We start from the raw sequence: 25,659 nt of genomic DNA, 5'->3' as shown, positions 1-25,659 counted from the left end.
ATTCGAAGCCAGGTTGGATTGGGCCCTGGGCAGCGTGGTCCAGTGGTTGGTAACACCTGCCATTGCGGGAGGATTAGAAGTAGATAATGTTTAAAGTTTCTTCGAACTCAAGTCATTCTATCATTCTATGAAACGTAATTATAAAGTCTAACATTTTTGGACCTTGGGCCAAGATATCCTTCATATCATTTGTCAGAGCATTATTAAGCATAATTGTGAAGAGGCAGTGAAATTCTTGGAAATGTAGGCAGAAGATAAGTTTGTTTCTATTATTTTATCATCCCAAGATTTGTTTGTGTATCTGTATTTTCGTTAACAAATGAAAGTCTTCAAAAACTCTGGCAGGTTTTGTTAGGCTGTTAAGACAAAGAGCTTTCCCATCTTCACTGGTAGGGATGGCAAAACATTTTACTATAACAAAACAAAGCCCAAGAATTGTTTGTTTTCCAGGAAATTCAAATATTTACTATTTCAAAGTAATGAACAGAAACTTCGTTAAAATACACAGTATTATTTTGTACTTGACACAATTTCACACTGGACTAGAATTGTCAGTTTATAAATGGTTTCTCAAATGTTTGTAAAGGTATATATTTAATACAGTATCCCTTACTAAACTACTGCAATCACAGTAGCAATGTGGGGGGGTGGGGGGAACCTCTAATACGGGCTTACCTTCTGATCTGAGTTCTCATAAAACAACAGCCCAAAATAGTCCTTTTCCAGTAAATTGAGATGTTCACACACTTTGTCAAACAGAATTTGTCCTTTCGCTCTTTTCTGGAAAAATAAATAATAAAAAGTACTATTAATAAATGCTTGATTTTATGAACATTGATAAAAAAGGCTGAATAAGGAGATACAATCAGTCAGGACAACTTCAAATATCAGTAAAACAGGTCATATGGCTGTAAGCTTTCTTATGATAAACTCTTTACCATATTTTAAAAACTACGGATACCACTGTAAACATTCCCATTATTTTCCAACTCAATGGCAAAGTTGACTTGTAAGTACAAGGAAAACTCGGTACCATTTTTTATTTTAATTATGTCACACATTTAGTTGTTGCTAAATAGTTTTTAAGGTAGTTTTTCTTAATCTTCAGAATAAGCACGGACTTCATGCAAGCCATCTTTTTCTACATAAGTATCTTTTAAATATCAAGAACCTTTCCACTGTGTTAATTTTAGTTAATTTCTGAATTTCTAGCATTTTTATATTACATCCCAATGACTTTTCTGAATCACATAAAAACTCCCAAGAAAACGTGTAAGACTTTTAAACTGAAAAGGAGAAAATCGGATATCATGAGGAAGTTCTGAATTACAAAGGTGGTGAAGCACTAGAATATATTGCCCAGAGAAGTTGAGGATTCCAACCCTGAAGGTGTTCAAGGATAGGCTGGACAGGAATGACAGTGAAGTTGGAACTGGATTCATTAAGGTCCCTTCCAACCCAAGCCATTCTGTGGTTCTGTGAAAACCAAAACCTTTCCTCATCTTCAAGAAACAAAACAATGGAGTAGACAAAAAAAAAAAAAAGTGATCTAACCAGTAGAAACACCATACAAGAACAAGCAGAGAACAGCTAACAGAACTGTCAAATCTGAATAGAAATTTTGAGGGGCAGAAAATAAAGAGGGCTTCCTTTTATCTAACTCTCGTTACCCAAAAATAAATCCATTAAACACTCAAAAAAAAGTCTTAGAGAAGTTTATTCTCAAAAACAAACAAACCAATCTCTGGAAATAATTTAAAAAAAAATTTAAAAAAATCATTTTTATGCTAATTTCAATGTTCCAGTCTGATATTTTATAATGGTAATGAAAATATAATTTTATCATACTCATAAAATATTTGCTTTTTGCAGCTCTGAAGAATTACAGCCTAAGTAAATTGCAGTTAGTCCTGAATATTTATCTGGTATTTCCATACTAGAAAATGGGAACATAAACATGGTCACCCCGTGTCTTCCTATTGCTGGTAGTGACAGGCTCATGCCCTTTTTCTGTGCATCAGATTTTAGGGGAAAAAATTGCTGTACTGGAGATAGCAGCCAACAAGAAGCAAAACATTTTAGATCATTTGGCTTACAATACACAATCAGGGGTGGAGAAGATCAGAATTTCTTTCCACAGTTAAAATACAGCCTGTTGGTGGAACATTTGAACATGAATAGTATGCAGTTTAGCCTTTTGAACCTACATGACTGTTCAGCTATTTGTGGCATTTACCAGTGAGGCCACAACATGGCATTTTCAGAGGCCTGGCAGCTGAAAGGAATTTCTGCATTTGCTTATCCTACAGATTTCAGTAGATGCCATACACCACTACAATTCCAAAGAAACGCCATCAACTTGCCTCTGTGTAGGCCCTGCTGACACTGAAGTGATTGTATCCTGCAAACAGTGACAGAGCGCTCACAATGCTCCTCAAGTGCGCCTCTCACTGCAGCTCTATTGCGCTGCGCTAAATGTTAAGGCTGGGAGGGCAGAGAAAACGGTATGCACAGAGCAAATAGTGAAGGCATTGTTGTTTTATTCCCCAAGAATCCAAACCTCCACTTAAAGACTGCACTGTTCAGTAAGCATTACAGTCTTGAAGATCAGAAATTTCTCAAAAGATACAATTATAAAGCAAGCATAATTTGTAGCTGAAGTGTTAGAAAGCATTGGTGGAACTTAGAAGTCCAAGTCGCTTCTGAAAAAAGGGAGTTGGGAACCTTAAGGCCAGTTGGTACTTTCACAGATGTTACCCTTCAGAAATACAGGTATCTACTTCCCCAGCAGTTTCAAGTAGTCACTTTTCTCTACAGCCTCCCCTTCAGCAGAGTAACAGACAGAGAGGTGGGCTGACCCCAGCCAGCTGCCGGGTGTCCCCAGGCTGCTGTCACACTCCCCCTTCTGAGCAACACATCCTGGAAGTTTGTGCTGGTGACTGATCTCACAAGGCACATTTCTGCCTTTGATGTAGCTTCACACTTCAACATTATGTTGAATCCAGAGCAAAGTTTTCAAAACATGCAAAATTATTTCATTCTTATTTTTATTTTCCTAAATAAAAGATGTTCTTTCGTTAGGCAGACCACTTCGGTTTATTCAAATGCTAGACTACAGCAGTCAAAAAATAAAGATTCGCAAATAAATCCAATGACAATTAAATATCTATTCCGTATCGAGTTCAATCATACCTTTCTTTACTCAGGGATAAAATATTATCTTCACTGTACACTAAGGCAACACAGATTTATTTTATATAAGCAAACTAAGTAACCACAGAACCCTTATGTCAACTCCAATACATTTCAGTTGTTCATACGTGCATAAAATGCAGTCAGTGCTGGCATCCTTTAAATGCTTTTTGTTATAAATATTTAATTAGACTGCTGGCAGAATGCTGTAAACAAACAGTATGATCCTCATTTCCTTCTAACCATTAGTCATTATTCAGTTAGCGTTTCTTTTTATTTAAACTGCTATCCTGTACTAAAACCCACATTACATTTACAGAAGAAAATTGGAATAAGACTATCACAGATTCCAAAACTGTTTAAGAAATTTCCTTGTAACTAGCTAAGGTACTGTAGAAGAAAGAAAGTACAGCCTATTTTCCTCTACTTTCACTTCATCTTTAGCAAGAGGAACATGTACGTCACCCTCAGAGACTGAAAACTTGCACCTGCACTCAAAAATGTCAATTATTGGGAAAGGAGTTGGTCAAAATGAGGTAATTTGCATTACGCTAAAAAATACAGTTTCCTAGATTATGTTGCTTCCTAATCTCAAGCATTACAGCAGTCTACTCACGCAAGTTAAAATTAAACTGCCCATTACATCTCACAAACATTACACTATTAAACATGAATTGACCATGTTACGGCCATGCATACGTTTATGTCATTTCAGGGAAGTACAACAATTCTGTGAGTTCTTACAAACACTGCTAGGTATCTTTCATCGTCCTGCTTTCACAAACCTCTGTCCCAAGCCGCTATTCCTATGAGTGAACTTAACTCACTTCAAAGGAAGTAATAAAAGGTAACTGAATGTTACAAGCAGTTCACAACCTCTGAAAGTTCTTTTAAGTCATGCTCCTCCCAAACTAGTCAAGCAATTATTTCTTCATCTTCCCTGCTCTGCAGTCATTCACAGTTTTCTGTTAAGAATCTGAGGATACCTGGATATTATCTTTAAGAGCTGGGATACTTCTAAGGTTAACATAATGCGATAAGTTGCTCACATTCTCCATGTATGCACATACTGAATACACATAACTCATTTTCATTAGAGTAGTACTTCTACCTCACAATATGATACCTTCACATACTCCCTAAGTTTCCTAGAGATGAGTAGCTTTGGGTAGTTTTACTTTCAAGTCACAGGATAGAAAACTAATCTATTGTGTTAACATGGAATCCATGGGCTTAACCAATTGCATTCCTTAGACTAAAGGTTAAAGGCCTTTTTAAATAACTTTTCAATGGAGGTTAATGTTCTCATTTATTCCTAGTTCAACATACAAAAAAATAAGAACAGGTTTGGAAAGTGCCTGGTATCAAAAGTCTTTAACACTAGAGCACTAATGCTGCTTAAAGTTTTTAATTTCTCAGATCAGATAGCAGAGATACTGATGTTGAAATTCACAACAGTTTAATTTTTGCAAAAATCATAGACCACAACACACCACAGCAAGAATAACACATTAAAATGAATGGAGGAATAGATTTCATTTGGTACAAGGTTTATCTTCATTACATCAACTTTCCAGGAGGACAGTGCAGTACTGTAAGCAATGTATCTACACCTGTGTTCAGACAAGTGAACACTAGAAGTTATACTAAAGAAACAGGCATAGTTTGCATCTATGAAAGCAAAGTAATAAAGTACAAAGATAGACTAGAAAAAAAATAATGAAGGAAAGCATCACCAAAGAAGCTGAAATATCTGTTAAAGAAGTTCTTGATAAAAAGAATTATGGATACAGGTAAGGTTAAATTGGCAAGCTGATACCAGTTAGAAGATCCAGTAAGACAGAATAGGTTCTAAGGGCAAAAGAACAAAGGTGATAAATTAACTTACAAAGCAATTATCAAAAAAGAAATATCTGAGATGTACTTTATGTTAGAAACCAAACAACTTTCATGACAGGCATGCCCTGGGCAACAGGAAAGACACGTAAAAACGAGCCAAAAAAGGCAGAAGAAATAATTCTGTAGTTAAAAAAAAAAAAAGTAAAAACATGCTGATTTTCTGTAAGTGAACTTTTTTCTTTCCATAAGCAATTTCCAGTATAAGCTTGGTGCCTCAGTATGTTAAAGGTTTTTCTACATTTTCTAGCTCAAAACCTCCCAGTCAATTTCTATTCTGTGGCTCTCACCAGTAGATGACACAACATGTTCGAGATGACATGCAGAGGAATTAGCTTTCAGAAGCATTTTATCATGGAAGAAATAATTAGGATTCTGTTTACTCAGAAGTTTCTCTCAATGCATTCCATATGTCATATAAATAATCTTTTGATTCAGTTATAGACTTCAAGAGAAAAGTATCTTATGCAGAAGTTATACTAACTTAATTTTAACTAGATTTTATATCGTAATAAATCACAACTCCATTAACATCATAAAAGTTTGCATATGTACCTAATTCATTAAATGAAAACTATAATAATTCCTGTTAGAACAAAATGTAAAGATGTTTCTTCTTTACTGATTTAGCTAAGCTTATAACTGCACTGCAATTTATACTATCATTTTTTTAAATTCTGATGGTACAGATTCCATAGATTTCCTTATAAATATTTGCTCCCAACATTCAACTCATTTCTGAAGATTTCAGAAACATTTTGAGTGATGTGCTACATGACTCCGCTGTGCAGAATCTACTTCTACAACTGCCCTTTCACTTGAACATAACATGACATTAACATTTCCATACTAACACTGATAAGCATTAACATTTGCTTATTTGATAAGGACTTCAAGAGCAGCCCTATTTTGACTCTGTAAATAGAAATAAGTTTCACATTAGTATTTCATAATGTATGCATGACATGAAACTCCGAATTGATCCCTCAGACTTTCACAAATTGCTGCTCAGCTGCAAAACGAAAGAATGGAAGAGCTGGAAAGACACCACAACTTGGATACTGATGTTGCCTACTAGTTATTGTCACAGATGCAGTGGATTTTCACCTCTGTAAATAGGACATATCTTACTTTAGCTCTTGAAATTCACCCTAGTTGTGCTGGTGTGAATGACAGGTGCTTGGCAAAACAGATTTCTGTACATCATCTGCAAATAAAATAGTATTTTCTTGTTATGTTTAGTAAAACTGTGCATTAAAAGATGCTTTTGACTTCTAATAATGAAGAGTACCCAAAAGCAGTAAAATTAAACAATTTAAAAGCAAAATAAAAATTGAAAACATTAGCTGGATAAAAAAGCAGATAGTTTTTTTCTTCAGCTAAGAACCACCAAATTCCCAGAAACAGTTACCTAAGATATTATGTGCAAGCAGCTACGACTATATGTAAATAAAGTTTATGCTGCTTGTAATCAAAATTCCCATGCATAAAATAATTTATGAAGCATTTGAAGAAATAGAATTAGATGCATCAGTCTCAAGCACCCAAGAGCATTGGACACTTCAATACTGCACACAATCTTCGAAGGAAGACCTTCACAATTAGCCATTACTTACATGTTAACCTCCCACAAAGAAAGTTAACTGAGTTAACTCAGCATCATCTGGCCTAATACCTGCCCTACTACAACAAAGATTTACTCAGACTCAATGGTCAAACACATTACATTTACTTAATTTCTTCATATTTTAACTATGATAGTTTTAATTGATTAGGCTAGGTATAACCATGTGAGCTATTTACTCAATGCTGGGCACATACTGTTCACTTGCAGAGACAACAAGAGAAAAGTTCCCAGAGGTCTTCATAGAGGTATTCCGAGGTACTGTAGCAACCTACCACCAGTTAATTTCAGGTTAAGCATGCATGCACATATCTACCAACTGGCAGTGACTGATGATCTTACTAACTCCTCCAGCTGCAGATCACACAAAGGCCACTCTGTGAGCATGTGAGTAGTTATCAGCATCAGTGTAGTTACACCTGCTTCAGACTAACATCACAGTGAATGCAGACATCATTTTACATGGAAACAACTCCATTATATCTGTGAGGAAGAGTACTGATTAATTTGCATTGAATCTACATAAGAGATTAATACTGTATCTGGAGTTCCAGCTGCATGGCATGGGCCACACAGTTCACAAAATTACATGTATTTGGTGCTACTGGAAAGATGTCCATCTTCCATGCATTTGCAGGTTGATCTGATTTTCCCAAAAGAACCTGCTTTGTTTCCCAAGAACTTTAAGATGAGACTAACCAAAGCTAGTCAGATGGAGAGCAGAGATGGAGGATTGGTTCTCTTCTGCAGATTTCAAGTAGCTCTGTATATAGGAACTGAAGAAAATAGCTAGAGTCCTATTTGTCCTATTAGAAAACAGCCTTCCAAGCCTTTGCACTAAAACAACTGCTATCTTTAGGGTGATGGCATTAGCCTGAAGTAATTTGCTGATCAGATCTACTTCCCACCTTATTCCACTAGAAATTCTCAAAATAAAAGAATCTAAAACCTAAAAGATTTGTCTACATCAGTACCCTACAGCTAATGGATAGTAGGTCTCACATGTAGAAATTCATAATAGTAGCTGCCTGCTTCAAAAGTAGCAATTTCCATAAAGAAATTTGAGCATGAACTCAGCAACAAACTTCCATCCCTTCAGGCAGAAAACAAACACAAACACCCCGTGTACTGGAAGTTTAGTACTTCTGAAAGCCAGAGTGTTTTTAAAACAAACACGTTCTTTAAGCCACAACCTAAGGAAAGTAAAAGATCATGATTACTGAGAGGAATTACTTGACTAGTAAAGGAGAAACGCAAGTTACTATAAATTCTGTTGAGGAATTCCCCCTTAGAAATATCAGAAGCTCATCTATTACTCTGTTGATCATTCAATACGTTGTGCTTAAGTCACCATGAAGAAAGCAGGAGCTGAGAATAACAATTTGCTTCAGGGAAGATAAAGAGCTGCATATAGCAAAAGACCCTTAAAATTTTTGTCATTCCCTCTCTGCTCTTGCAAGTTCTATTCTTCACATACATAGGAGCTTTTTGTCTTATTAATTCTTGAATGCATGTACTTTTGCTTATAGATGATGCATATAGATCTTGAGATACAAACATGGTCACTGTTGATACTTTGATCACTAGGAGAAACAAATAACATCTGCTCAACATTAAAACAAGTTCAAAGAATTTTAAAAAACGGCATATTAAAAAAAATCAAGTATGAACATATGATAATAATCAACATGAGTATAAATGGCATCCTTTCCTTTAAGGTAAAGAGCACTGTCATGTTATCAAACAGATTCACCAAAGCACACATGTAAGCTATTTTTAACAAGTCAGATTTACAGCAAGTTATGGTAAGACAGCAATAAAACAGTGAAAACATGAAGAAAATTTGATTGGATTCTGGCATTGCTGACCAAAATGAGTACTAAGTGGAAAGAAACAAAAGAGAAAAAGTGATGGATTTGAGGCATTCTAAATATTCATAGTTTAGAATGAATGACAGTGAAACTGTATATACAGACCAAAAAGGAAATAAATCAAGCATCTGCAATCTAGTCATGCACTGCGGGGAAAAAAGCATTTTCTGAATTCATATCCTCATAGCTATCCATTTTCATGTCTATAATTATGAAGTCCATTAAACTTGAAAGTACACACTTCAAATTATCTCACTGACAGAAGATCTGGAATACAACTTTATTCTTCCTTTCATATAATTTTCTGTTTCACAATTAAACTTTGATCTAAAATATTAAAAAACTTCTGTTGGACTTAAGGTTTGGACACTATGGTCAGACAGAGAGGTCTGTCTCTGACAGAGAGATATTCAGGACGTCAAAGCTATAAAAGCCAAGAAGCTGTTTTCCAGTACGCTTACTCTTTGTCAGTGATCTTAAGTCAGATTTAACAGACAAATGTATACAATGCCTAATCCAGAGATTTATATTTGTAAACAGCCCATGCAGTTGTGAAGATTTGGTACTAGAACACTACTTTAAATAAAAAAGCACATAATTTAAATTTGTAACAGAATACTATTTTGAGGCTTTTTTCGAAAAATATACATCCAGCTGAGATTATTATTTTAATTGAAACTAATGAACTCAAGGCAATTTTACTAACACATGTGAATCCACATTGTAGAAAACCTTTATCCTTTGCAAAACACAAATACAACAGAAAACACAACTGCTCAGAGGTGATCTCTGGGCAGCTAAAACTGTTTTGTTCATTGCACTTTATCTTCTTTGCTAGTATAACACATTTTCTGCCCAGGTTGTGGATGCCCCGTCCTTGGAAGTGTTCAAGGCCAGGTTGGACAGGGCCCTGGGCAACCTGATCTAGTGAATGCGGAGGTTTAGTGACCCTGCCAGGCAGGGGGGTTGGAACTTCATGATCCTTGAGGTCAGTTCCAACCCAGGTCATTCTGTGATTTTTAAGGACAAAAACAGATATGGAGTTCAAAAAGGAACAGTTATCAGAGCCCAAATGATAGCAGTGGGAATGTAACCTTGTAATGTGCTCATTAGACACACAAAAACATACTTGCTAAACTGTGAATGAAATGAAAGCATTTTCTTTTTCTCTGTAAAGAAAGAGAGCTCCATATAAAGACAATATCTTACCTCTATATCACAGCTGTATTCTGTGCCATCTAGGAGCACCACTTTACACTGCACAGTTTTAATTTTCTTAGGAGGCTTCTGGGGAATACTTTCAGCTGTCTGTACTTCTTTTGTTTCCCTTTTTTCCTTTTCTTCTTTTTCTTCTGCAACTTTCTCTACTTCCATTTCTTTACCATCTTCTTTGGCAGGCTATATAAAATACAGTTAAACAACAATGTGATAATTCAAGCTCATAAATGAGAACATTTTTATTCTATTCATTGCTTTTAGAAGCCACTAATTCAGAAATTAAGCTTCAATAAAACGCATGCATATTTTGGAAGAGCTGTAACCTGTGAAAGTATTGAAGTCTAACACATTGGGGACCAGATACTGAAAACAAACAAAAAAAACTGTTCTTGCTGGAGTCATAGAAGGTGTCTTTTTTCCTTCTTTTTAAGCTCCATGTTAGAAAGTAACTTGTGAAACCCAGTCCCATCTTCCTCAAGCAGAGTGAGCTACAGCAAATTGCCCAGGACTGTTTCCAGGTGGGTTTTCAGTATTTTCACTGACAGGCCACCACTACAGCTAATTTGCACCTATCAACTCCTATTATTTCTCTGCATACCACAAAGAAGAGTCTTGCCCCTTCCTGTTTATTTCTTCCATTTAGATGCACTGATCCCCTCCAACTCTTCTCCTTTCCAGGATGAAATGTTCTAGCTCTTTCAGCATCTCCTCCTATGAGAGATTCACTGTGCCCATAATCACCACTGTGGCTCTACAGAATGTGAGGTTTGAGGTTTAAGAACTGATACACAACTTGTGCACATCAGGACTCAAACACTGCAGAATACAGTGCTTGCTTTCGAACTCAGTACCGGACTCCTAGAGCAAATCAATATGAGCAACAGCTACAAGTGTGGTTTAAGGTTAAGTACAACAAAAGATTGACATCTAAGGACTCTGAGATAACTACAACAGATAACAAATGGATTAAGTCACTAAGGAGCTATTTGTGCAATACAAAGACTTCAGAAGCAAATCTAGTTAAGAAGCTTCTCTTCTAATCCCTTCTCATTTCTACTGTAATAGTCAGTTTACTGTCCCTTTGGACTATTCCAAAGGATGATGTTACACTAAAGCTACAGCTAAAACAGCTTGAGTGAAATAAGTAACTGTTGTGCTGATGAACTTGCTCATATCAACCCGGTCTCAAAAAGTGACAGTAATTGCCATTTTTTCCTTATATGACACCAATAAAGTCTTACATGGTTTATATACATCATGAAGTAGTCCCCACCCCCTCAGAATTGCTCCAAAACATTCATACACACTTTTCCACACCTACCTGTGTTTCTGCACTACTAACAGAGTGTTTTTCTTCTTTGTCATCTGCTTTAGCATTATTTTTAGCCACTGTTTCTAAGCTCCTTTTTGGCTGAGCCACCCCCTCAGATGGATGGCTTTCACTTTCTTCAGCTACTTGTTCTTCCCCTGTTGCTCTTTTCTTGGCCTCATCTTTGGGCTCTGCCAAGGTATAAGATTTTTGTTTCTTAAGCCAGGGAGGAAGGAAACGAGAAATACCCTTGCTTTCAGATGTATCTTTTTCCTTCTTCTGGCTACTTGGGCTACTAGGGCTAGTTGGTGCTGGGACAGGAGAATCTTGAGTTTCTTCAGAGGATGCCTTCCTGGACTTATCATTTCCTGGAGTTTCTGAGGCTTCTTCAGGCTTGCCCTTGGCTTTGTCTGGTCCCACCTGCTCAGAATCTTTCTTTACTTCAGTCTCTGAGCCAACTTCAGTTGTCATTGTCACAGCTTACACTAAAAAATAAAAATGCAGAAATAAAAATCGCATTATGTAGCATCACTACTTTTACGGACTTATTCACAGTAATTTGTAGCAACGGTCTACAACAACTGAAATTAAAAACAAACAATACTATAATAAGATATGAAAATGATCTTTAACAGCTTTTGTTATTTCTCCAAAAAGCAGCTAAAAATCATCACTCTTGTCCTTTGCTGTATGGTACTAGATTTTGCTGCTTTGCTACTCTGAAAATGTAACATGATCATGTTTTTCCTCTAATTTATTGAGGTAAACCAACAAAAATAAGGCCCAGAAAATCTAACAAGAGAAGATCAAAATAACTGGATCCTACTAGAAATCACTGACACTGATTCACAACCATCTTCAAACTATTATTTCTAAACTAAAGTTCAGTTCATTTGTCTGAAGATTAGCAAATTAGTTACAATCATATTTATAACTTGGAAACTCTGCATTAAAATCAACTTCCATCAGCATTGGCTACTAGTGAGGAGACAACTGCAATCACAATGGAAGCCAATTAGAAACCAGTGTAGACAGTAAAGCAGACAGTACCTCCAAGCTCCTAAAGAATATTCAAAGATTCATCAGTAGTCAGAAATTAATTCTTAATTTGGACCACCCCTAATAAAAGATATAGAAGTTCATAGATGCCTGAACATACCAAAGAGAAGCCCTTTTGGCAGAAGAGATGTGCAGTGCTTAATCAAAGGAAACAAACTCGATAGTTACTGCACTAAGAAGCTTAGAAATAGGAGCTTTGAACTGACTACAGGTAGATTCATATTAAGCAAGCATCTCAAGACCAGAAGTTTAACTATATGGAAAGAGTATTTCCTTATTCATTACTTTAATAAGCTTCACCATCTAAAACAAAAATAATTACCATTAGGAAAATCAAAAGATTATGTATCTCTACTGCTACATTGGAGACTTCCAAATATAATTCAAGCATTACTATTAGTTACATAGCTATTTTCTTTACTTATTATGAAACACTCTTCATGCTATTTATAAACTCTGTTACGATAAAACATTAAGTTTAAATATTTATATATCCTATTATTTCTCAGAGGTAATGGGTATCTAAAAGGTAAATTTCCATTTGACTAGCTGTAGAGATGAAAGGATTTGCTGTTGAAGACATATTAGTATGCTAGTTCCAAAGTTGCTACAAGTCAAATTACATTTTGCTTATACCATTAGATCTTACAGAAAACTGAACTGCTGCTGTGACAGGTATTGATCTTTATTATAAGTTTGTACAACATTCATTTTCCAAATTTATTATTTTCCAAATATAAAACAAAGTAACTTCCCAGAAAGAAAAAGAAATCATAGAGTAAACCACTGTGCTTAGAAAAATCAAATAGGAGGTTTCATTGTTAGTAGACATGGTGATTATTCTTTTTCTTTGTGCATTTCTGATTAAGGAAGGTGTAATTTCTTCTAAGAAAATAGCTAAAATGTTTTTCCAAGAATTCTTAAGATCCACAACTGAAATCTAGTGCTGCAGGTCATGAAGCCTCTGATGTTACCTTGGTACAATCAAACAGGGCAAGCAACCAGTATTTGGAAACTGCTTTTACTTCATCCCCTCCCTGTTCTGACAGGGAAGAACTTGCAAAATCACACCCAGCCCTTTTTCTTAATAGCTAAGAATATAAACTCTTTTCTCCAGATACAAGAGCTCAACAGCATTTCTCTCAGAAGCATGATCTGAAAAAAACTAAAAACCATTTATTCTCAAAATCCACCCATCTGAACTTAACTGCATCTTCCCTTCCCCTCCTGCTCCCAAAGAGGCACTGTGAACTTGCATTTGCTCTCACTAAATAGCACAACTATACAAAGTACTTCTCCCCTCTCTAATCACAAGGCCGCTAATAGATACAGATTTTTCCCTAACATACCACCTTCATACCATAAGGTAACGTTATTATATACTTTATTTTGAAATGACCAATATGAATGAGCTGAGGAGTCTTGCGGCAAGAAGGGAAAGCAGAACTTTAGGCACGCAGTCAAGTGGAAAGAATACTGAGGTCTGAAGAACAAGAAAATCACAGGAGATGATGCACTTGTTGGTGATCATTGTTAGCATGGTTTAACAATCATAAAAACTAAAAGAATTCTTTGAACTCTAAAAAATTAATCAGAAACCAGAGAATACTATTTTGTTGTTTGATTCTACAATCCTTAGGGAAAGCAAAATCATCCCTAAAATTTGTTTGGCTACATTTCTAAAACTAAAACTATACTATGATTTAGCCTCGGCAATGATATCTCCTGCTGAAAACACTTAGAAACCTAAGGCAATTGAAAAAATCAACCTTTATCCTTACGATTCTACCCAAACTGCCTCTTAATTCAACATTATCAGCTTATTCTCCATGCATGAGCCAGGTGTGGAAAACCCACATTGCCAGTCTTTATACTGGTCAGCAGATGGTGCCATAATAGTTCTAAAAATCAGTAGAACAATTCACAGGTCCAACCGAAAACAGCAATAATATTCCAATTTCAAGTATGGTTTGTGAGTTGTAATAATAAAGTATATGTTTTCATATACTCTTAACATGAACTATTTTTAAGAGGTAGCATTTCAGAGATGCATACAGTAACACTACTTGGTGACGCTAAGAATTATTTACCTGTACACATGAACAGGTGGATGTTTGAGTATACACACATGGAAGGCTACGTGCACATACATATCTCCAAGGTCAGAAAAGGCATGGAAGAGCATCCTCCCAAAGGATACTAGGTCCTCAACAAACGCCAATTTCCAAAGAGCTCCAGGCATATGCATGGTGGCTATCAGTCCCAAAGTTAACAGGAGTAATACTGCAAGAATGCTTGCTGAAGTCGCTATTTAAAATAACAGGTGTTCTGTTACTCTTTAAAATCCATGTGATCACACAGCTGACTATCTGCATGCATTCAATGTTCTCATTTCAAATAAAGCACACACCTGAGTTACCAGGAAATACTTATGTTGGGATAAAAGTGTTTAAGTCAGTAGAACCAAGAGGTGAAGCACAAATTACATATATATATATATTTGTATATATATATATGTATGTATGTATATATATATATACGTATATATGTATATATGTATATATATATATATATATATATATATATATATATATATATATATATATATATATATATATATATATATATATATATAAACACACTGCAAATGTGTAACTGTTTTTCATAGAATACTCAGAACTCATCAGAAAAACTGAGAGGTCCTTACAGAAGATATTGTGAGCTTAAATGATACTTCTGAGTCTATTATTTGTGTGAGTGCTAACAGCAGTTCTGAAGACCACCAAAGAGAACCGTGAAGGATGTAGACAGTAAATGAAATGAGACAGAGAAAGCTATTTCTAGCAAAAATTGCACAGTGAGTACCTGCAGTACTGTCACAATGAAGCTATGATGCTGACAAGTTTCTGATTCAAAGCATCTCCAAAAAAGTTACTGCAATTCCTGTTGGTAAAGTCAAAATAGATTCAGCAATTATGACTATTTCTCAGGGTCTTTTCTCTATTAAAGCATTCCAAGAGACCAAGTTTATTCCCAATCACTTCGGCGCTCCCATCTTTTCATAATGAACCTATTGCAGGCCATCAGTTCATTTTTTTTTTCTGGTGACTAACTTAACTATTGCAATCCATACACAACTTAAATTGAATTATTCTTTACACCTATTAAGAGGTGCAACTTCTCAGAAAGCAAAGATCACTACAGCACAAGCAGCTTTGCTAAAGTTGGTCTATTGACACCAGGTAGCAGTCTTAAAAGTGTACAATAGAAGGTATTTAGAAAACACTGTTTCCTAAATTAAATGAAAAGCACTGCAGACTGCATCATTTGTGTCAAAAACTATATAATATGCAAAGATTATCACAACAAAAACTTTCAACGAACAAGAACATAAATACCTTTCAGGTGCTACAAGAAGACAAGTTGTGAAGGCAACACTGACAACACTTCTGGGATTAAATTTAAGCAAATAATTACCTTTCACCCACCCCAATGGAATCCATACCATGTACAGAGGCAATGAGAGTCTCTCACTACTGTATTATCTTTACAATAAGTAGTTCAATATATCAAGGCTAGAAGTTTCAAAAAGAAGTGCTGAATTTGAATTGAGAAATCTCTTTGCCAGAATGCATATGCACATACAGAATCCGCTTATCAAGCCAGCATTGTGCTGTTCCCTAGCACTGAAAAACATGCTGTAGGCTGAGGAGAATCCAGTAGTCTTTTTGAAAAGGGTTATTGAATAAGAGTGACCCCACCCAAGCCCTGACACTGCTGGAGAAGGGCATGCTCAGTGGAAAAACAGGGATTTAGTTCCAAGTCTTTTCATTCCAGCAGCCAGAAAACGTTCACAGGTCAAGTGACAGCTCTGTTTTCCAGTTATCTGTCCAACAAACTAAGAACAACAGTTTAAGAGAAATCTCTCCCTATCTCTGAAATTAATACTGTTCACTTAGAGTAATGTTTTCTCTCCACTCTCCATTCCCTTCCTTCCCTATTCCATACCACCAAATGACTTGGTTTCTGTGGGATGCATCCACTACAACACAGATTAGTTTCTAATGTGTCAGCAAGATTAAAAAGAGTTTATTTTTTATGCTTGCAACATTGATTTTTCTCTTGTTGCAAGTATTCTTTCAGGACACTTACAATAACTTCATTAATTACTGCCCAATTCAAAAAAAATATTCACTCGTTTCCCCACACTCAAGAACTCTTTTTGTCAAGCACATTGAGAAGCCTCAGTCTGATAACAACTCTGGATGCTTCAATCCCAGACACGTGTGATTATTTTGACAATTATCTATTTCCTTCTCAGTGGAAGCCACAGAGTGAATTATTCCCATTCCTCATGTTTAGGAAATGTACAATACCATATAAAAAAGGGGAAATAACCACAATACCAGTACTCAAACTCAGGAAAAAGAAATGACAAGTGACTAATTTGTGCCATTTTTGCCATCGCCAATACATGTCTTATACAGATCTTTAGCAAGATGCTTCAATAATAATCATGAATGTTCACATTGATGTTATTGAAGGAAATAAAAACAGAAAAATTGACATTTAAGTTATTTATAACTTCACATTGGTGATAGATGTAAGATTCTCCTGCTATTTTTTCTAATGTCTTTTTCTGAATCAGGATTCAAAATGAAGTACAAATGATAGCAGCACCACTTCCTACCAACACTGAAGACAGTTTCAAATACTTGGTTAATACTCAGCATCTCTGATAATTAACCAGTAATCTTAATCTGAGCTTCACAGTGAAGCAATTCTAGATTTGTGTAGATAAACTGCAGCTGGATGCTGCTGCCATTATGTGAATTAACTGCTGAAGAACCCTTAGAGATCTTGACGCAAACTGAAGATATAACAAATCAGAACTGACACCAGATATAAACAATAGTTAAAAACCATTGCTGCTACAATGAGTAAAATGCTTTTCCCAAGCCTCTCTCAGCTATCCTATAATCCTCAAATTTCACAAGCAAGCCACCTGAGATGGCATTTTTATTTTGCAGCCAATACAAACTTACTGCATCTTTCATGTGCTGCCAGAACACAAGTACTCTCCTGGAAGAGCAGAACTACTCTGCACTATATTCTTTCCCCCTGAATACTTATAACGCACACAAAGTGATATACGTAAAGCTGGACATAGCAAACCTCCTCATACATACTTACACTTACTGTAGAATATAACAAATATCTGATAGAATTGCTTTTCAAGAAAGCACACACCTACTGCTCCATTGGGAGCATAGCACTTCCAACCCCAAAGCAACAAAACATAGTAAAGAGAGAAAGATGCCTCTTAGCTGAGCAAACAACATTAGCAGCCAAAATTTCAGTCCCTTAGGCTCTTCTGAATGCTGGTATTTGATTAGCAGAGCAAAAAACATCAGCAGTTTTGTAAAAGGTTTTGTAAAAGGTTTCCACTTTTCGTGGCAGTGACTTCCCCGCTAATAGTATTTTGACCACTACAACATCTCTCGGCTACATAAACTAAACGATTCTCTAGAGGTCAGAAATAAGGCTAACAACACTAACAAAAAAAAAAATGCAAAGAAGAATTTGATCCAAATAGTGCTGTGTTTGAGCCTGTACTTCAGCACTTACTGCATTTGTTAGTCATCTAAGTGCTTTAGTCATTTTGTGCTTTCTGGAAGGACATTCCCAGCATGAAAGATTGTAATATAAAACAGATAACAGGATATGCAGGAAATCCCCAAGGGAGCAACTATTTAAACAAAGGGTTGTTTGGTTGGGTTGTTTTTTATTTTGAGAATTAGTAAAAGATAAAGAGATCTAAAAACTAATTCCTATATGTCAAGAAATGAATAGAGAGGAATATTCATGACTGTCCTGCAGATGAGGAAAAGAAAAAAGCTAGTGACTTGCAATGACATTTTCATATAAATACACATCACAGTTTTTTAATGAAAACACACAGATGCAGACTGTGTGTTGTTAACAGTGATCCTATACAGCAAGATAGCTTTGAAAGCTCAGGAACAATTGTAAGCATGCACAAACCCAAGCTGACAGTGACTTAACAGTTTCATTACAAAGTTATACAGCAAAACATTCGGGGGTACACACCAAAAGGCTGATTTAGTTGAACGAAAGTCCCAGTGTGCACAGATTTGGAGGAGTTCTCTTTCTCCTTTTGGGCTCAACAGCTCATGCACTGACAGAACGTGCTTCAAAGCTTTTTTGTTTGTTTTTCAGCTTCCAGAATGCAGCTATTCTCTCGCTAATATTAAACTTAATCTTGGATCTAAGTCCATATTTAAGCTCACAGTCACAGATCTCTCCCATTATAGAATCACAGAACAGTTTGGGTTGGAAGGGACCTTTAAGATCATCTAGTCCCAACCCCCTGCTTCAGGCAAGGATACGTCCCTCTAGACCAGGTTGCTCAAAGCCCCATCCAGCCTGGTCTTGAATACTGCCAGGGAGGGGACATCCACAAATCAGCATCCACCATCAACAGATCTAAGCTTTTAGCACTTAAAGCACATACATCCGTATCGCTGTTAAGATAGGAAATGCACACTTACAACAGATTTGACTTTTGGGAAGCAGAATGAAGGATGCATAACTGACACAATACACATCCAGCAAGAAGTCTGGATACAGAAACATAGTAGAGGAATGCTGTTATTCTCTTTTTATTATTATAAAAAAGAAATAATTGGGGAAAAAAAGTAAACGTTGAAAGAAAAAGTAAAGACAGCACTGGAGATAAAGTCAGGAGTAAAAAATGGGGTGGGAGAGGGAAAGAAAACAGGAAACAGCCGCTGAAGACAAAACAGGAAAAAAGGTCATATTTGTGTAATAGCCAAAAAACTACAGAGAGGCCAGAAAGGGGGCAGGGTGGGAAAGACACAAATCCTGATATGGGTGAGGTTACAGTGTAGAAATTACTGGACAGAACACAGCATCTTCATGTGCAGGTCCTGCAGCTTCTAGAGAACGGTCACAGTGGATACTGCAACTTCATCCTCATATAAATGCTGCCCGGTTAAAGCTTTAACATGAAGTTCATGTAAGAAAGGGCAAATGTATGAAAAACTACGAGAAGGGATGCAGCAACCTCATGATACAGCATGCATAGAACTATTTTGTTGTGTGCCTAAAATAGCATACAATCAAATGCCTATTAAAAAGCCAATACATTAATACTGGCCCCTCCATTATTCTTTTTTTCATCCTACTTCAAGACTTGTTCCAGAAGCATAAGATGTGAATAGACTGATCGCTCCCTCACACCCCAACAACACTAGTTTACAAATAGGGAATGCATGCTTTGGATTGTCTAATAGATTAAGCCAGCCACATCCAACCCACTGCCCAGTCTTGAACCCACACCCATCATTCTGCAACAACCAAACCACTGCTATGCTAGTAGCACTGTCTCCATTGAAACCAGCAGAAGTGCTAACTCCACCTCTTGTGTCTACCTCATGCACTCAGTCTAATGGAAACCAGAACATTTTACGCATTACAAGCACTTGAACCACTTGAGGAGTAAAACATGCTGATTACCAGTAATACTTCAACCTGGTTAATGCACTCTTAATAGAAAACAGAACCTAATGATGTCTTCTTAAATTGAGAAAGTGTGCTGCCAAGTTCGATGAACATCAAGGAAGTGTTTTGTAAATACAAAATAGCAGAACTGAAAGTCTGTCGTCTTATTTTTTAATTTATTTTTTTCAAGTTATAGTTCAAATGGACTATTATGAAAAACTAGTAATGTGGTAGCAAATCTGACTGCAAAAAAATTACAACCACTTATGGTGAGCTTAGTAAGCAACATATGAAAACAACAACTAAAATTAGATTTGTATTGAAGTCATAAAAATAACATTAAAGTGACTTTCTTTAGCCTTTGTCAACATATCTTCTATAGCTACTGATGGCGTCCTGGAGATTGTTGGTAAAAATGAGGTATGTATAAAATTAATAGACAATGCAATTGTCACCAGCAATTCACACTTGATGGAATATTGCTGCACTGCATATCAAGCTTTAGAACTGGATAATATTGATAAAATTCACAGCTTTGACAATTTGAATAAGTCCAAGGGACCAAGCCATCCCTGGTTGTGTTTAAGAGCTGTTTGGATGTGGTGTTCAGAGATATGATTTAGCAGAGGGTTGTTAGAGTTATGGTACTGGTTAGGCTGCGGTTGGACTTGATGATCTTCAAGGTCTTTCCCAACCTGGGTTATTCTATGATTCTATGACTGAATCACCCCCAATTCCAGGAGCTCTTTACTAAAAAAGTATGTGTGCTGATTATGTGGTTGTCATCTACTTCCCTGGAGGAAGGTGGATAAGTCAGGTTAAAAATGAAGAAGTTATTATAACTTGTAAGGTGAACTCAAGTTGCTCAGAGAATCAAAAGGAAAATTTGTCCTAAAATATGAAGATTAAAAATGAGTCACAGACTTGTATTTTTGTTAGATTTGACTGACACATGACTAGGAAGTCAGGGTGCCTAACTGTATCAGAAGAGTAGGTTGCACCCAGATAGTTTAGAAACTCATCTGAACAGTAAGAAAAATAACTGATTCAATATGCAAACTGGATTTAATTTGAATTATATTCACAAGAGAACAGCTGCTTATGAAATTATGTGAATGTTTTTATTTGCTAACTCATGGTAAAAATAAGGAAATCCACATACAGTACTTCAAAAGCTATTCAAGTAATCACAAGTACACCATAGCTAAATATTTAATAACAATCAGAGCTTTAGAAATACAGAATGCATTTGCAGAGCTAATTTTTCCAAACAGAATTACACTCTAGCCCTGTATGGGAATTTTGTTTCTGCCCCAAACCAACATGACTTATTTACTATAAGTAATTCCAGGGAGGCTGAAGCAAAGGGAATTCAGTTCTTTTTCTGTGCATCAAGACATGCATCCTTATCAGTGTTCTCAATGCATAATTGGAAGAAAATGACATAAATCCACTTAAAACAGATAATCAAATATGAGAATGGTATAAGTTGCCAAATTTCTCTGCTCTACACTCCCAAGTCTCTCATTCTGAAAAAATGAGACTAGATTATGTTCTCTATCAATATTTGAGAAACCCCTCTGAGTTCCATAACTGAAGAGACCGCAGGTATAGAATCATAGAACTACTCAGGCTGGAAAAGACCTCAATGATCATCAAGTTCAGTCGCAGCCTAACCATAGTACTCTAACTCTAACAACCCTCTGCTAAATCATATCTCTGAGTACCACATCCAAACAGCTCTTAAACACATCCAGGGACAGTAACTCAACCACCTCCCCAGGGAGACTATTCCAGTGTTTAACAACCCTTTCCGTAACAAAGGGTTACCTAACAATCAACCTAAACTTACCTTGCTGCAACTTGAGGTCAGGTAAATCCAATGTTGAAGTTCATTTTCATAGGGAATCTCCTTCAAGAATGACCCCCTGATGAACAGAGATAAAGTGGAAGGCCCAATTACCTCAAAGAACCTGCCCGACAAAAAATCCAAGGCAAGGCATATCTAGAAGAAAAATGGATTCTACACTCTGTCAGCACTGACAGTGACCTCCTTTGAACTGTTTCAGACGGGATGAACAGCATAAGTCACCAATCCATTTTGCTTAACAGGTTTGATGCAGCACACTGTACTACACAGGCTACATTAATCTTTCTGCAAACCAAAACATGCAGAGCTGCATCTGCCCCTGCCTGTCAACAAAGAACAGCCCTCATCCTCACAAAAGTCAAGGAGTACCTTTATTTGAAAAGAAACACTTCCAGTTCAAAGAATGACTTCAGAAGTTTCAAAGAAAATATACATTGTGTTATTCAACTCAGTGCTGGCTTTGTTTGCAGACCTCATGCAGAGGTGGCAGACGTATCACATTCTCTCTCTCTCAGTTTTGACCATGAGACTATCTTCAGAATTGGCTCTGACTAATCCTTAGCATATCCGTTAGAAAAAGAAAATAAACCCAGCAGGAATGAAAATCAATTATAAAGAAGAAAAAACTGTAACAGAAGAGATGCCATTTGTCTTTTCACTAATTCCTAGTATTACAAGACTGTGGAAAAAGAAAGAATACTGAAGTCACTTGGAAGCTGCAATATTTCTACATCTTAGCATTTAATCCCTTCAGGAAACTCAGCAAGACTATGAGGAATGCAAACAAACTTTAAGAAGCTGTGCTGGAGCAAGTTTTTCTTCCCCGAGTTTTGGAGCATTTTGTAGACAGCAATCCAAGAAAAGCTCTTAATGTTTAAAAATTAAGTAGATGGGGAAATAGTTAATATTTATAAGTTCAAAAGCTGCCTATAAAGCAAAGAGTGTTATTTCTTTACAAAATTACTTGTCACTTAATTTTTAGGTTGCTCTAGTGACAGAACCTCAACAAATCCAGCAGCTGATTTTAAGTTATCTCCAAATTTATTAACAACGTGATCAAGAACTTCTGTAAAGTAACTTTCCAAAGGAAAAGAAAGAGTTTGCATGCAGTTGTCATGTAAGATATCTGGAAAGCCTTTCCGAAGTATTGCACTCTAATCTTTCGAGACTAAAGGTTTGTTGGTTTCTGTTCCCCTGCCCCATAAAGGACAACCAAAACCCATAGAGGTCAATACATGGCATTGTGTGCCCCGGTGGCGCAGTGGTAGGAATGCCACTTTGCAACACCGGGGCCCGAGTGTTCAAATCCCCCTGTGGCGCAAGTGGTAGAAGGGCTGCTCTGCAGCACAGGAGGCTCGAATCCTGGGGGCTGGACCTGATGATCTCTAAGGTCCCTTCCAACCCGCACGAGACTATTACCTATGGCAAAGCAGCAAGAACTTCAAGGTTCAAGAGTTGGCAGTAATGCTCCAATCAAATGTGTACAAATGCCTGCATAGATGTGTTTTAAGGTTTCATTCCTTCTTGATGAACATCAATAGACTTCAGCAGAACACAACGTAGTATTATTTTTGGCATTCCTTTTGTGATTATCAATTATTCACACATAAGTTACTCTATACATTAATTTTGGATTAATTTCACTTAATGATGTTCCGTGATAATCTTTCATTTGATATTAGGTCACCTACTATTAAGACTGAGTTAAGTTGAAATTTGTTTTCGAAGTGTAGCATAGAACATGAGAACACTGAGGTAAAAGTTTTAGAAAGCCATGGTTTGATTGGAAACACATATAGAAATGGATTACTATACTCAAATGGCATTTTAAAAGTAACAATCCTAGCTACAAAACAAGGACAGGCTTTTTAATTTAAGAGAGACAGGTCCAGCTGCTTAACAGGCTGAGGACTGTATTCCTTTTCATGAACTGGCAATGCATGGCACTACCAGTTAACATGCTTGTATATTAACCAACAAGAGATTAAGTCAAGATGAATTAACTAGTTTTTGATAAGAGTAACAGGTCAGAAACCTAAAACTATTATGCAACAATTTTAAAATTAATCGCCTTCTCTCCACTTCTCAGCATACTCTTACAATATCAACACTGAAAATGCTGATGGTATTTTAACAAACAGTCATTTACAGTAAACAAAGCTGTAAATTCTTTTCCCTTCTTTGTCTCTAGAGCATCCATTAGACAACCCTGTTGATTCTGTCCTGCTTTGACGCTACTCTAACAGAAGGAACAGAGGCCAAAAAGCTGTATCAAAATACCTCAAGACCATCAGAACACGGTATAACTTCACTCCGCACTATAGCCTTCCTCCACTTATGTTACCTTACCTCAGGATCTTGACATACTGACTCTAATACAACTATTCATAAGAGCAGCAGACTAAAGTTCTCTACTTCAGTGCTTCATTTTTGCTGCAGGAAGTGAAAGGCCAAGCGTCACAAGTGAACTTGTGAAGTCACAATGCTGGCACACAGACAAGCTAGTACATGGGGTGCTATGCCAGACCAAATAGGCTGACTTCAAGTAGCAACCAGCAATATTGTTTTGCATACTTCCACAAGCCACATTATTTCCTTTTGTCTGAATTTAATACATAGCCATAAAACAATCATTTTAGGAGGAAGAACTCATGTCAGTCTGCATAAGATAAAGTGTGTGAAGGTAATAATACACAAGGTTTAGTAAACACATTAAGCCTGACATGTATGTAGGAACTACAAGGACAGCAGCTATAGACCTGCTAAAAAGTGAGCTGTATGTAACACAGATTCACCCTGACAGAAAATACAATGGAAAAGAGATTAACTAAAGGAAGAGTCCTTTCAATATCTGCATCATTTTCAGACAGAAATGCATTCATGCAGACATTGTTTCATTTTTCCCTCTCTCCATTTTCTTAAGTTAGAAAAGCAGACATGATATGTGAACCCATAAGAAAGATTGGAGTTTATAGATGTTCTTCTCAATAGGCATTTAAGTCACATCTATGCTGATAATGTTGCTCAAAGTATCAGACAGCTGAGATGTCTACACCCTCACTCACACGCTCAGCACTAGGAGAATACAGTGTATATATACATATTTTAACTTTGCACAGAATTCCATTTGCCGTGTACTCCTAAGTTGATGGCAAAAAGAATAAAAACCTAGGAAAGAAAAGAATTAATGGAATCTATCATGCTTCTGTTGAAGCAAAACAGACTACTACATACTGCAATACTGAATATTAAATAAACTCAAAGATACTTGTTATGTAGACTGGGCTAATCTCTGGCTATATGCATTCAGAGGATGAGGCTACACAGAAACATGGAAGCTTTGCAGAATGCCTGGTTTTATGTAGCAAGACTGGTACGCTCAGCTTCTTTGGTATTTAGTGGCACCATGAGAAATATTAATAGCAAGATGAAGTCAATCACACTCTATTGACAAAACATTCATTGTTAAAGAACAGCATAAGTTACTGGAGAAATCTTGGGCATTAAATAAAGGACTCTAATATCCTGTAAATTAAAATACAAGAAAGGAAAGGCCTCTAGAAGCCTGTTAGTTACAGTTTCTTTTCCATGAGCTGTCACAAAAATACTAGCTTTTATTTTTTTATTTTAACTTAAATACAAACACTATTTGTACAAAGAACATTTTAGAACTAAAAACAGCTCAGATTCTTACACCATTGGATGAGCCTTCCCTCCCATAAGCCCTCTGAAACTATGCAGTAACAAAGTAGAATACTAACAGTGGAAAGATGTTGTAAAAGGCTTAACTGAGAAATGATGATGCATGGATGAATGGGTATGAACTTGTATTTAACACAGTCAATCCAGAAATAGAATGTTCTCCCATATAACAAACAAATGAGATTTTGAAGCACTTTCTAAGAAGAGTATTAAGATGGAAAACTAAACCCACCTTACAGTTGTGCTTGCAAAGCTCTCGAAACAGATGATGTGTTTAAATACTTGACGACCCAGGAACCTATTTCAGTCTTAACAGCTAACAATTCAGACATCCTAACTCCCACCAAAACTGAAAGTAGCACTCTGTCAGCAG

The 25,659-nt window shown here is 36.4% G+C and overlaps 1 protein-coding gene across 24 annotated transcripts in view; it reads right to left on the bottom strand.

Moving 5' to 3' along the window:
* The window catches only part of EPB41L2 (erythrocyte membrane protein band 4.1 like 2), a 93,895-nt gene that overhangs the window by 42,596 nt on the left and 25,640 nt on the right, over nucleotides 1–25,659 (bottom strand). For 17 of the 24 annotated variants that reach the window (XM_015858474.2, XM_015858492.2, XM_015858473.2 and 14 more), the window contains exons 3-5: nucleotides 11,123–11,595; nucleotides 9,793–9,981; nucleotides 676–780 (exon numbers count right to left, since the gene is read on the bottom strand). In XM_015858474.2, coding sequence (XP_015713960.1) covers nucleotides 676–780; nucleotides 9,793–9,981; nucleotides 11,123–11,581 — 753 coding nt within the window. In that variant the 5' untranslated portion in view covers nucleotides 11,582–11,595. Of the gene's footprint in view, nucleotides 1–675; nucleotides 781–9,792; nucleotides 9,982–11,122; nucleotides 11,596–15,646; nucleotides 15,868–17,368; nucleotides 17,393–17,419; nucleotides 17,570–21,566; nucleotides 21,643–23,933; nucleotides 24,058–25,659 lie in introns of those variants that run through there. The other 7 variants (XM_015858477.2, XM_015858476.2, XM_032443956.1 and 4 more) reach the window with 6 other exon arrangements.

The sequence above is a fragment of the Coturnix japonica genome, chromosome 3, assembly GCF_001577835.2.
Source record: "Coturnix japonica isolate 7356 chromosome 3, Coturnix japonica 2.1, whole genome shotgun sequence".
Lineage (NCBI taxonomy): Eukaryota > Metazoa > Chordata > Aves > Galliformes > Phasianidae > Coturnix > Coturnix japonica.
The sequence above is the reverse complement of the archived record's forward strand: the minus strand, read 5'-3'. Positions and strand labels throughout refer to the sequence as shown.